Source organism: Aulonocara stuartgranti (assembly GCF_965226115.1).
Source record: "Aulonocara stuartgranti genome assembly, chromosome: 3".
NCBI classification, from domain to species: domain Eukaryota; kingdom Metazoa; phylum Chordata; class Actinopteri; order Cichliformes; family Cichlidae; genus Aulonocara; species Aulonocara stuartgranti.
Window position 1 is genome coordinate 61,060,240 of NC_138941.1, and position 12,931 is coordinate 61,073,170.

Genomic DNA, 12,931 nt, shown 5'->3' on the forward strand with positions numbered 1-12,931 from the left:
TGACTTATTTTTAGGAGCGCTTCGTTTTTGTCGTACAGTCACGCCCACCCATTAATTAACCACATGAAGACAAGGGAAAAAAATACTTATATAGTGCTTTTTTACTATATTTGAGCACTCAAAGTGTTTTCTTAACACAAGAACATTTGCCTCATTCATATACACATTTATACAAATGCTTTATTCTGTGCCAGAGTGCTTCTAAACTAATATAGATGCATTGAGGTCAACTCAGGGTTCAGTACCTTGCCCAAGGTACTTTTAACATGCAGACTAGAGGAGTTAGGGACCTTCCGGTAGCTGGGCCAACAGTGATAAATGGACCTTTAAATTGGTAAATGACCCACTTTACCTTCCAAGCCACAGTGACCTGTATTTGAAATTTATTTTGTATGGCCACTCATGTCATATCAGATCTGTAAAACACTTGGGCATTGTGGGTGTGTTTTCACCACGTGTTGAGAACTGGAACAGCAGTCTGGAAACCATGTTTGAGCATGAATGAACTTAAAAACAAAGATAAGGAGGACATGCCTTGCATCAAGGTGACCCCACACATGAGCATGCTCACAAGATAAGTCATATTTTTATGACTAGTTGGGAAAACATTATAACAAAAGTTGTGGAAAACAGCGAGTATATAGTCATTCCATTATATTGCTGTTAAGAGGCCAGTCATACACTCTCTGTCATATACTTATTCAAGGTAAAAATGTTGTTTACGCTGACAGTTGTTTTTTTAGCCTACAGCTATTTCAAGTTCCATGGTGATGGAGTAAATTTGATTCTGTATAGGACTTTGATGTGGCTATGTTACAGTTTGATTGTGGCTGTTACTTTCTGTCCAATCAGAAAACTTGTGTCTTTCAGGTCTCTGTGAGCTGATTGTCTCCCCTCCAACATGCCCCGCCCTCTGCTCTTCCTGTCTACTCTCATTGCACTTGCATGTAAGCATCGGCACAGCAGCCTAGAAGACCTGAATAGAAAGAGCATAATTAAATCTGAACAGTATAGGAATGAAAAAGCAGAAAGTGTTCATGGGCAGATATTTCTGCCATCTTCGTAAGAACTGCTAAATGATGACATCATGATAGAAGTGTTGACCTTTCATGAAGTCGACACTTGAACGTACAGTACTTCCTGTTAAGGTATAGCTAACACCCATCCTCTGTATGTTTTCAGGTGCTCAGCAGATAATTACACCGTCCTCAGTGTTGAACATCAGCTCATGTCCCATCACGTATTATGGAAAGAAGTATGAACAAATCTATGTGAGTAGAAACGTGATGTTTCAGAAGACCATTGTTATTGATTGATGAACTAAAGCAATCCTTGAATTATGTGTAACATTTTCAATTACAGCTCAGTAATAAAAATGGAAATAGTGGAGTAATATGGTGGGAACAAATATGTAAATAGCAAGTCATTTAATTACCATTATCATCAGTGATAATGCCCATGTAATTATCCTGTATCAACAGTGGTTGTAGACGAGTTGTAACACTTGTGTAACTGTGTAATAAGAGGCAAGAATGTGGCAGTAATGTGGAAAGAAACACACACACCTATGAGGCAAAACAGTTACTAATTATAGAGTAATTTTTGTAACACTGTAATAACATTGTGGTAATATCATGATACCATCTCTGCATTCAAGTTTTTATATATTGATTTGTGGTAGTAACCTCATAATAACAAGTTAATATTGAATGATGTTTTTAATATATAAGGAAACCATTAGCGTATAAAGTAAAGTTTGTTCTTGATGTTTGTCTCGGACTTCCCCAGGTGAACAGCACGACTGAAAACTTCGCACTCTGCTTTGATGGTTTCTTCAAAACTCAAACTGGAGGAGACTGTCTTGTGGGGCCTGCAGCCAGCTATGTTACCTTACACATAAATTCAAAAAATTCAAAATTGGAATCACAAGTCCACCAAGAAGTGCCATCAATTAAGGCCAGTTTGAAATGCAACTTGGAATTCTTCATGGAATACACCAAGGCGACAAGTGTAAGTGTTGTTGATTGACATGAGAAGTCAAACTTGACTTTTAGAGTCCACAGCTTACAATTAACTGCTAAAACAATGAAATCAAGCATCCTGATTGTGTCTGGATCTGTGTTCACCCTTTACAGGCCGATTTGTATCTGTTAACTTTTGGGAAACAAGCAGCTCTATTTGTGTTCACAGATGTGACAACTAATGTGGTGAGTTTGTAAACACTTGTGTGTGTACTTTAATATGAGAGAACCATTTTATGCACCAAATAATCTGGTAGATACTTTTCACTCTTGGGCTGAAAGGCACATATAGTTCACAAATCTCACAGCACATGAAAATGAAAAACACTAAATGGAGACTGGGCGCCATAACCAGCCACAGCTGGCTGCTTTGCATTCCCATACCACTGTTTGTGGTATTAGTGTTTTTACCCCTAAATCACTCTTCTGCATTAAGTGTAGGGTGTAAGTCTGCCGTTTACCTCAGCTCTCAATGCGTCCACATTTACTTACTCTTTATGAGTAAGTAAACTTTGTAAAGTTTGTGAAAGGAGTGCAATATGAGTTGATGAGTCAGTGAAGCTAATTTCTGTCTGATGACACTATATTAAAAAGTAGTTTATAAGGTGTACTACGTATCTGGCTGGCCACTAATCAACGTACATCTGGAAGTACAACATTCTTCTTGTCTATTAGATGACCTACAGATTACTTACTGCACCTTTAATATGTCTGAAATGATTTGCCTCAACTCTGAGATCATGATATGAGTTTTGTGCGGTTCTGCTTAGGACTTGGAAGTTTACATCGGTGGTATCAAAGTGACTACAGTGTACAAGAATACAATACAAGATATCAGTGGATGCAGACACTTAGGTTGGTGAATCTCAGGCTCATTACTTTGACTCTGGGATGTTACAGGGAGTGCTGTGCCTTTCTGCTTGCTCTTGCTGGTTTTTAAACTAAAGTAAACCGTCCATCACTTCTCAGGTATTGCATATGAACCTGACACTGTGGTGAGCGCTGATCCAGAAACCTGCTCCAAACTCACCTGCAGTCCTTGAAACCATTGGCTGTGGTCCACTGGAGCGTTGTCAAGGAAACAACACGTGAATATAACCCCATTTATATTTAAAAGAAAGATCTGACGCGTTAAGGGATTTTTTTTTAAAGTAATTTAATTAATTTTTTTTATTTAGTGTATTTGGTCTCTTCCTCATCAGCGGCTTATGAGGTTAGTGGTTGATTGTTTTCTTCTTTGCTTCCATCAGCTGTGTAGTGGACACCACCTGTACTGTGACTGGCCCAACTGTCATCAACGTCCACGGCCAACTCAACTTCATCAAGGATCGGTGTGCTTACTCTCTGGTTTCTATTCCGTCAATCCCAAACCTGTACCTCGTGGCAAATTTCAGAGACGGCCGTCGTGAAGATGTGAGCTTTTTGGACAGCGTGATACTGCGTCTAGATGGGCCAGGTGTTCATATTCACCTGGAACAAGGCGGGAGAGTTTGGGTAAGCTGCGTCAGGCAAGCTAAGGGTACATCTTTAACCATATTGCCATGTACATTGTTGCAGCCATTCCCCGATTCTCAATGGTGCTCATGGCAATTAATTAATGGTCATAACAATTCGGTCGATTGTTGATCAGTGGTGCAAGTTTAGGTTATGCAAAGAAACTGCTGTGTCTCCTCGCATCGTTCTTCTCAGGGATGTTAGAAGCAGTTCTTTCAGAGCTGCTGAACTCAGTGGTTGTTGCTGTGAAATCAGCCTGTTTGTGTGTTTGACAAGTTTCACTCAGTGTTTCCTCCACTTTATCTCTGCTGTGATGCAGCTGGACGACTCCATGTTGACCCTTGAAAGTTTGCCTCAGCTGGTTCATGGTGTGCAGCTCTCTAAGGACCAAACTGGAGTCACTGCCAAGCTGTTGCTCTCCAACCTCAACATTTCTGTCTTCTTTGATGGCGACACCGCACAGATCCCCTTAGAAGGTACAGAAGATAAAGTTTAATTCATGTAATGTAAACTGTAAACTGTGCTGTTGTGTTCCTCCAGTTTGAAGTCCTTAAAACCTCATATTCCATCCCTGGCTTTTCCAGTCAACATTTTCCTGTATGAATGTGACTGTCTCTTGCTTGCGGTGAAAGTTTTTTGCTTTTTTTTTTTTTTTTTACTTCAGGTGATTCCCAAAATGTTGACCCCTGTAACAGCTACACTGTACTGAATGATGAGTGGCGTTCAACGAATAACATAAATAATCCAGTCCTACACTGTGATCAATCTATTAACTGGCAAGGCTGGTACCGCCTGTTTCTGGGGAGTTCCAATGCTCGTATTCCCGAGAGGTGTATAGACTCAAACAGGTGTGGAACCCATGCTCCTCTGTGGATAACACAACCTCATCCCTCACAGCCAGGTGAAACTGTAAATCGCACTGTGTGCAACAACTGGTCTGGAAGCTGCTGCCAGTTTCCTTCACACACCATCCAAGTCAAACTATGCTATGGAAACTACTACGTCTACAAACTTGAGAGGCCATCTGTGTGCCACCTTGCGTACTGTGCAGGTATTGTTGCCCTCTAAGCATGATCACACTGTAACAAATTCATCTTTTTCATCCTGCTGCTAAATTCAACTGTTCAGAAGGAAAATGCTCTCAGCTTTACCGCAGTACTCTCACTTATTCATTTATGTATTGACTGTAAACAGAGGTGAACACAACAACATCTGCACTTTCTTCAACCACACCTGCTCCAATACCGCAGACCTCTACAGCCAATCAGGTCAGGCTCACTTCTACAACAGCAGTGAGCAACAGTGCAGCAGTGGAGGGGCGCATCCGCCTGGTTGGAGGAAACAGCTCGTGTTCTGGCAGGGTGGAGATCTTCCACAGTGGGCAGTGGGGGACGGTGTGTGATGATTTATGGGACCTAGTGGATGCTCAGGTGGTGTGTAGACAGCTGGGCTGCGGCAGGGTCGTCTCAGCACCAGCAAATGCTCAGTTTGGTCAGGGCACCGGACCCATCTGGTTGGATGATGTCAGTTGCTCAGGCAGTGAATCAAATCTCACTCAGTGCCAGCACTTAGGATTTGGATCTCACAACTGTGGACACTCTGAGGACGCTGGTGTCATCTGTGAAGGTAAATTTGTGCAGCTGCTTACACTGAAGTCCCACTGCTTGATTATATGTCCAGGATGTTTAGCTGACAGGTTTGCAGTCAACGATTATGATAGCTTTGACTTATGTTACACTGTTTTGCCCACAAGCTCTTTCACATTGAATATTTTATTTACAGACAATATCTTGGAGCCTTACTGTAAACCCAACAAAAAGTCCATCATTTTCCATTTAAAATGCAAATTTGGATGATTTTTTTACTCTTTACAGGCTTTGCACTTGAACCAACTCTTCTTTCAGCTCTTTGTGATGGTAAATTGGGAGGCTTTTGAGTTTTCGTTAAAGTGGGACAACACCAAAATAAAACACCAAAATGCAATGCGTTTCCACAGCTCTTGATATTGCTCCACTCAAATATATGTTATCCAACATGTACCTGCTTTTACAGGCTCCATGAGAATCATATTCTGGAGACGTCTAAGTAACAATATTTGGTCACAATCATACTTGCACCTGGTAGAAACAGGACTTCAGGATTAAATGCTTAAACTTTATCCATTCTAGACTACATTTTCACTGTGGGTTCTGCAAATGATACACAGCTGCATGAAACATAGTTAGTGGGTCCTCTATAACCTTACCTTATGTCCACAGGAAGTCCCTCTTTCTGACTGTGAGCAGCAAAATAATATCCAAGACTTAAAACACCCATGTGACTGCATTAAATGCCCTGATTGCTGGACATGTGACATGCACTGAAATGTTATGGCCCTGTGTTGTGTCCACATACTATTGCATTTTGTTCTGTAGATGCATTTACTAGAAGCACTGGAGGGCGCTAATGAATATCCTTGTTGTTGTGGTACTTGGGAAGGAGAAAAATAAAAAAGGAGTTTTCTCCGGTGATCCTCTGTTCCTACATGCTCATGTGTGTTCATGCCTGCTGAAACAACACCGTGTACGCAAGACATAAATTGTCTGTCTCAGCAAATCTAACAATTTTATATCCAGCAAAAAGTCTTTTTGATTTTGTTTTGAGACTAACAGGGTAAGCAAGAGCACGATGAACGAGATCATTAATCTTCTTTTGAGAATATATGCCTTTTATTTTTTATTTTGTTTATAAACATCGTTTATCAGTGACAACGATGAGGCCGCCTACAGGGAGGAGGTGGATCGTCTGGCTGAGTGGTGCGACACAAACAACCTGCTGCTTAACACCGAGAAGACCAAGGAGCTCATCGTGGACTACAGGAGGAATGCTGACCCACATCCACCCATCCACATTAAGGGGACGGCTGTGGAGCGTGTGAGCAGCTTCAAGTTCCTGGGAGTCCACATCTCCGAGGATCTCACCTGGACGACCAACTGCTCCAAGCTGGTCAAGAAGGCTCACCAGCGCCTCTTCTTCTTGAGGACCCTGAGGAAGAACCACCTGTCCTCAGACATCCTGGTGAACTTCTATTGTTGCACCATCGAGAGCATCCTGACCAACTGTATAACAGTCTGGTACGGGAACTGCTCTGCCTCGGACCGGAAGGCGTTGCAGAGGGTCGTGAAAACTGCCCAGCGCATCGCCGGAGCACCACTTCCTGCCATAAAAGACATCTACAGGAAGCGGTGTCTGAAAAGGGCTGGGAAAATCATCAAAGACCCCAGTCACCCATCACATGGACTCTTCACCCTCCTGCCCTCTGGGAGGCGCCACAGGAGCCTCCGGACTAAGACCACCAGGTACTGGAACAGCTTCTTCCCCACAGCTGTCAGACTCCTGAACTCTGCCTCCTGACATCTGACTAGAGATGGACCGATCCGATATTACGTATCGGTATCGGTCCGATACTGACCTAAATTACTGGATCGGATATCGGAGAAAAATAAAAAATGTAATCCGATCCATTAAATATCACGAAAGCACCTCACAAAACTTGCAACACGCCGTAACTCACCTCAGAATGTTAGCACGTCGGAGCAGTATGCATCACGTGATAGAGCGGCTGTGGCATGCAGGACCTGTCGGTGGTCTGGATAGCATGTGGAGCTTCGCTAGCAACCCGGCATTTCATCTCCGACAAAGTTATCCCGAGAGAAGTAAAGCAAGTGTGTAAGTCCATCTCTGAATGTTTGTAAAGCATTGCTGCGTTAAGCTTAACAAACGACTGCCTCTTCTTGCTGCTACTTCAATCATGAAACTGCTTAACGATCAGCTGATCGGCTTTTCTGTCGCGAGTCCGTGTCTCTAGTTTGCTTTTGGCCCACTTTGCACCAGAAAGAGGAAACCAGCGGCTGAACAACAGCAGCACGTTTAAGCTTGATAAGCTGTTGTTAGAATGTATTTAATATTACTTTCTACTCCAGGATCTTTTTCTACGTAGCTGACGGCTGGTAACTGTGCAGGGGCGGATCTAGCAAAGTTTAGCCAGGGGGGCCGATAGGGCATTAACAGGGAAAAGGGGGCACAAAGACATACTTTTCTTTCTTATTCTCATTTAAAATGTCTAGCTTTTAATAAATAATTATCTGACACCCAAAGTTTTAATTTGATGCAAAATGAATAGAAGTCCATTATTGTATATAGTAACTATTAAGTCTAATATATATACCCTAGTAAGCTATAGTACTTTTTCCTTTGGGAAGGTACCATCTGTGCAGTCTGCAATTCTGTTGAAGAAAGATGTTGAATCTATTTAATATTTCTTGAAAAATAATTGATTTCTGTGCATTTTTTTTCACACTGCATCAAATTAAGGTTGATTACGGCGATTAAGCATCATGAGGTGGAGCGTGAGGGGTGGTTCCCTATTTTTTATTTATTTATTTTTGTTGTTGCTGGGAGTTGGAACCCTATTAGTTAGGTTGCTTAATATTTATGCTAAGTACTCTTTAAAATACCAGAATAGGGAGGATGGTGTAGGTTTAAGTTTATTAGATTGATCAGTATTGCTGAACTATGAAATATTTTTTTTTGCATACAGGTATAACAGAATAGCTTTAGTGTAGTTGTTGTTTTAAACTTGAGTATGAACTTATACAAAATGCAGCAAGATATTTAAAAAACAGTTTTGTTGATTAAAAAACACTATATCGGATTCATATCGGTATCGGCAGATATCCAAATTTATGATATCGGTATCGGTGTCGGACATAAAAAAGTGGTATCGTGCCATCTCTACATCTGACCAGTGTTGGTCAAGTTACTTGAAAAAAGTAATCAGTAACTAATTACTGATTACTCCCCCAAAAAAGTAATCCCGTTACTTTACTGATTACTTATTTTCAAAAGTAATTAATTACTTAGTTACTTAGTTACTTTTTAAAAACACGATTTACAACCTGAAGAGGTGATAAAGTGATAGATCTTTCAGCCCAATTCTACTTTTTCTACATAATCCATCATACAAAATGTAATCAAATGGAAAAGTCTCTTTTTAAAACTTGTTTTATCAGTTTTAATCTTTTAACTTTATGCATCAAGCAAAACATTTAATTATATGCAACATTCTCTGACTTGAATAAATTAGTTTAACATTTAAACCTATTTTCTACACATTCCAGCACATAAAATAAAATATTTTTTGTGTTTTCACTCACTCTTTCAAACAGATGCAAGTAAAACACAGCAGAAAATAAATAAAGTCAAAGACTCAGCGGTCCTTTTGCTCTATTTTCACCTGTAAAGCAGGAGCAGGGTAGGCGGAGGGTTACCCTGGTGCAGGTGTGCTGCGGTCAGTTGAAGAATCCGCGCGAGTGTCTCTGTGAGTTTCCCATCACGTCGTAGCTACTCGGTGCTTGCTCGGAAGTTTAGGGGTTTTTTTCGCTGTAAAAAGAAGTTTTCTTCCCACGCACGATGGACGCTAATGTTTTTGTCACTTTTTATGGAATCAAACTCAAAGTAAGGTCAGTATTTCCACACTTTAAACGCTGCACGCTCATACTCTCTCCCGCACTCGATATATTATCCATTGTTGATCTGCACACAGCTGCTGTCACCAACGTCGCACTTGCTTACGTCACTGTCATGAGACATTCTCGCAAAAAAAATCACGGTTTTAGTAACGCAGTAACGCAGCGTTCCTACGGGAAAGTAACGGTAATCTAATTACCGATTTTGCAATAGTAATCCCTTACTTTACTCGTTACTTGAAAAAAGTAATCAGATTACAGTAACGCGTTACAAGTAACGCGTTACTGCCCATCTCTGCATCTGACCCACGTTAAACTCATGGACTGAACATACACACACCCACAATGGACAACTGTACCCTCAAACACACAATAATAACATGGACTGAACCACCACTCACAACCACTAGCACTTTATATAGCCTCTGTAGAAACTATCTACACCCTCACTTATCTTAACTGCACTACTGTATAGCTCTGTGTAAATAATCATTCTGTACATTCAATAATCTTTAATCCTACAACTGTTTACAACTTGCATAGTTCCCATTTCTGTATAGCTGTATATCTCAGATTTCTGTAAAGTTATTTATTTCATATTCTGTATAGTTTTTCATATTTATATCCTGTTCATAGCCTGTACATAGCTTGTACTCACTACAGCCTTTACATACTTAGTTATAGAATATTCACAACATGCTTCATACCGTGTACATTATAACATACCATAATAGACCCATTTCTGTAGTATACTTACATATCTATACTATTGCTAATATATATTGTAATATATCTATATCACTAAAGCACTTCTGGATGGATGCAAACTGCATTTCGTTGCCCTGTACCTGTGCATGTGCAATGACAATAAAGTTGAATTGTATTCTATTCTATTCTATTCTAAATCCGTAAATTGAGCACTTTACATGCATATTAGACTAATTCATATGGCCACACTGTTGGAATTTACATTGTATTTTACAGCCATTTTTAGCTGTGGACCCTGGTTTCAAGGCCTCTCCTTGTGGGTTTTCTCTGGGTAATTCGGATCCCTCCCACAGTTCGATGACTTGCTGTTCCTGAAGATAGGTGAACTGGTGATTCTAAAATGTCCGTGTGGTTGTAAGCCCTGTGACTGACTTGTGACCAGAAGAATCATCTTTTACATTTGCTGTTGTTTTAAGATTTTTTTTCTCTTAAATTGAGGAAGAGGCGATGCGGAAAGAAGCACCGACAGGCTTGTTTTGAGTTTATTTGACACAATAAAGTGGGTGGAATGAATGTTTCAACTATTCTTTTAAGATATTTCTCACATGTCTAAGGTCGAGACATTATGTCACTTGATTATAGTCTGGATTTTTTTGAAATTAAATACTTTTTTCATGCCAAATATTTAGATGTCAAATCTTTGCAGTGTTCATACCAAAAACTGATTGTATTGAACAAAAAAAGTTTGGAAACTAAAGAGACAATTTAGTTAAAGATATGCACAACAGAAATCTTTAAGACCGGTACAAACACGCTGTTTCATCCCTGCTCCTTCAGTCTGCATGTCGAAGCTTTCTTGGCCAAGACATTGAACCCAATTTGTCCCCAATGCATCTATCAGTGTGTGTGATTGTTTAAAAAGATGACTTCTTTTCATCCTTCAGGATATTCCCAAAGTGTCGATCCTTGTTACAACTACACTGTGCTGAATGATCAATGGCGTTCAACAAACAACACAAACACTCAGGACCTACACTGTGATCAATCTATTAACTGGCAAGGCTGGTACCGCCTGTTTCTGGGGAGCTCCAATGCTCGTATTCCCGAGAGGTGTATAGACTCAAACAGGTGTGGAACCCATGCTCCTCTGTGGATAACACAACCTCATCCCTCACAGCCAGGTGAAACTGTAAATCGCACTGTGTGCAACAACTGGTCTGGAAGCTGCTGCCAGTTTCCTTCACACACCATCCAAGTCAAACTATGCTATGGAAACTACTACGTCTACAAACTTGAGAGGCCATCTGTGTGCCACCTTGCATACTGTGCAGGTATTGTTGCCCTCTAAGCATGATCACACTGTAACAAATTCATCTTTTTCATCCTGCTGCTAAATTCAACTGTTCAGAAGGAAAATGCTCTCAGCTTTACCGCAGTACTCTCACTTATTCATTTATGTATTGACTGTAAACAGAGGTGAACACAACAACATCTGCACTTTCTTCAACCACACCTGCTCCAATACCGCAGACCTCTACAGCCAATCATGTCAGGCTCACTTCTACAACAGCAGTGAGCAACAGTGCAGCAGTGGAGGGGCGCATCCGCCTGGTTGGAGGAAACAGCTCGTGTTCTGGCAGGGTGGAGATCTTCCACAGTGGGCAGTGGGGGACGGTGTGTGATGATTTATGGGACCTAGTGGATGCTCAGGTGGTGTGTAGACAGCTGGGCTGCGGCAGGGTCGTCTCAGCACCAGCAAATGCTCAGTTTGGTCAGGGCACCGGACCCATCTGGTTGGATGATGTCAGTTGCTCAGGCAGTGAATCAAATCTCACTCAGTGCCAGCACTTAGGATTTGGATCTCACAACTGTGGACACTCTGAGGACGCTGGTGTCATCTGTGAAGGTAAATTTGTGCAGCTGCTTACACTGAAGTCCCACTGCTTGATTATATGTCCAGGATGTTTAGCTGACAGGTTTGCAGTCAACGATTATGATAGCTTTGACTTATGTTACACTGTTTTGCCCACAAGCTCTTTCACATTGAATATTTTATTTACAGACAATATCTTGGAGCCTTACTGTAAACCCAACAAAAAGTCCATCATTTTCTATTTAAAATGCAAATTTGGATGATTTTTTTACTCTTTACAGGCTTTGCACTTGAACCAACTCTTCTTTCAGCTCTTTGTGATGGTAAATTGGGAGGCTTTTGAGTTTTCGTTAAAGTGGGACAACACCAAAATAAAACACCAAAATGCAATGCGTTTCCACAGCTCTTGATATTAGCTGACAGGTTTGCAGTCAACGATTATGATAGCTTTGACTTATGTTACACTGTTTTGCCCACAAGCTCTTTCACATTGAATATTTTATTTACAGACAATATCTTGGAGCCTTACTGTAAACCCAACAAAAAGTCCATCATTTTCTATTTAAAATGCAAATTTGGATGATTTTTTTACTCTTTACAGGCTTTGCACTTGAACCAACTCTTCTTTCAGCTCTTTGTGATGGTAAATTGGGAGGCTTTTGAGTTTTCGTTAAAGTGGGACAACACCAAAATAAAACACCAAAATGCAATGCGTTTCCACAGCTCTTGATATTAGCTGACAGGTTTGCAGTCAACGATTATGATAGCTTTGACTTATGTTACACTGTTTTGCCCACAAGCTCTTTCACATTGAATATTTTATTTACAGACAATATCTTGGAGCCTTACTGTAAACCCAACAAAAAGTCCATCATTTTCTATTTAAAATGCAAATTTGGATGATTTTTTTACTCTTTACAGGCTTTGCACTTGAACCAACTCTTCTTTCAGCTCTTTGTGATGGTAAATTGGGAGGCTTTTGAGTTTTCGTTAAAGTGGGACAACACCAAAATAAAACACCAAAATGCAATGCGTTTCCACAGCTCTTGATATTAGCTGACAGGTTTGCAGTCAACGATTATGATAGCTTTGACTTATGTTACACTGTTTTGCCCACAAGCTCTTTCACATTGAATATTTTATTTACAGACAATATCTTGGAGCCTTACTGTAAACCCAACAAAAAGTCCATCATTTTCTATTTAAAATGCAAATTTGGATGATTTTTTACTCTTTACAGGCTTTGCACTTGAACCAACTCTTCTTTCAGCTCTTTGTGATGGTAAATTGGGAGGCTTTTGAGTTTTCGTTAAAGTGGGACAACACCA

General features: G+C 40.5%; 1 protein-coding gene across 1 annotated transcript; it reads left to right on the plus strand.

Annotated features, from left to right (window-relative positions):
* Positions 1-3,468: 3,468 nt before the first annotated feature.
* LOC309703161 (uncharacterized protein) lies at positions 3,469-11,412 on the plus strand (the record flags this gene model as incomplete). Its single annotated transcript, XM_082527871.1, has 6 exons — positions 3,469-3,515; positions 3,792-3,991; positions 4,180-4,566; positions 4,710-5,141; positions 10,675-11,061; positions 11,261-11,412. The coding sequence occupies 6 exons, from the start codon at positions 3,469-3,471 to the stop codon at positions 11,410-11,412; spliced, it is 1,605 nt and encodes a 534-aa protein (XP_082383997.1).
* Between the last annotated feature and the right edge of the window lie 1,519 nt (positions 11,413-12,931).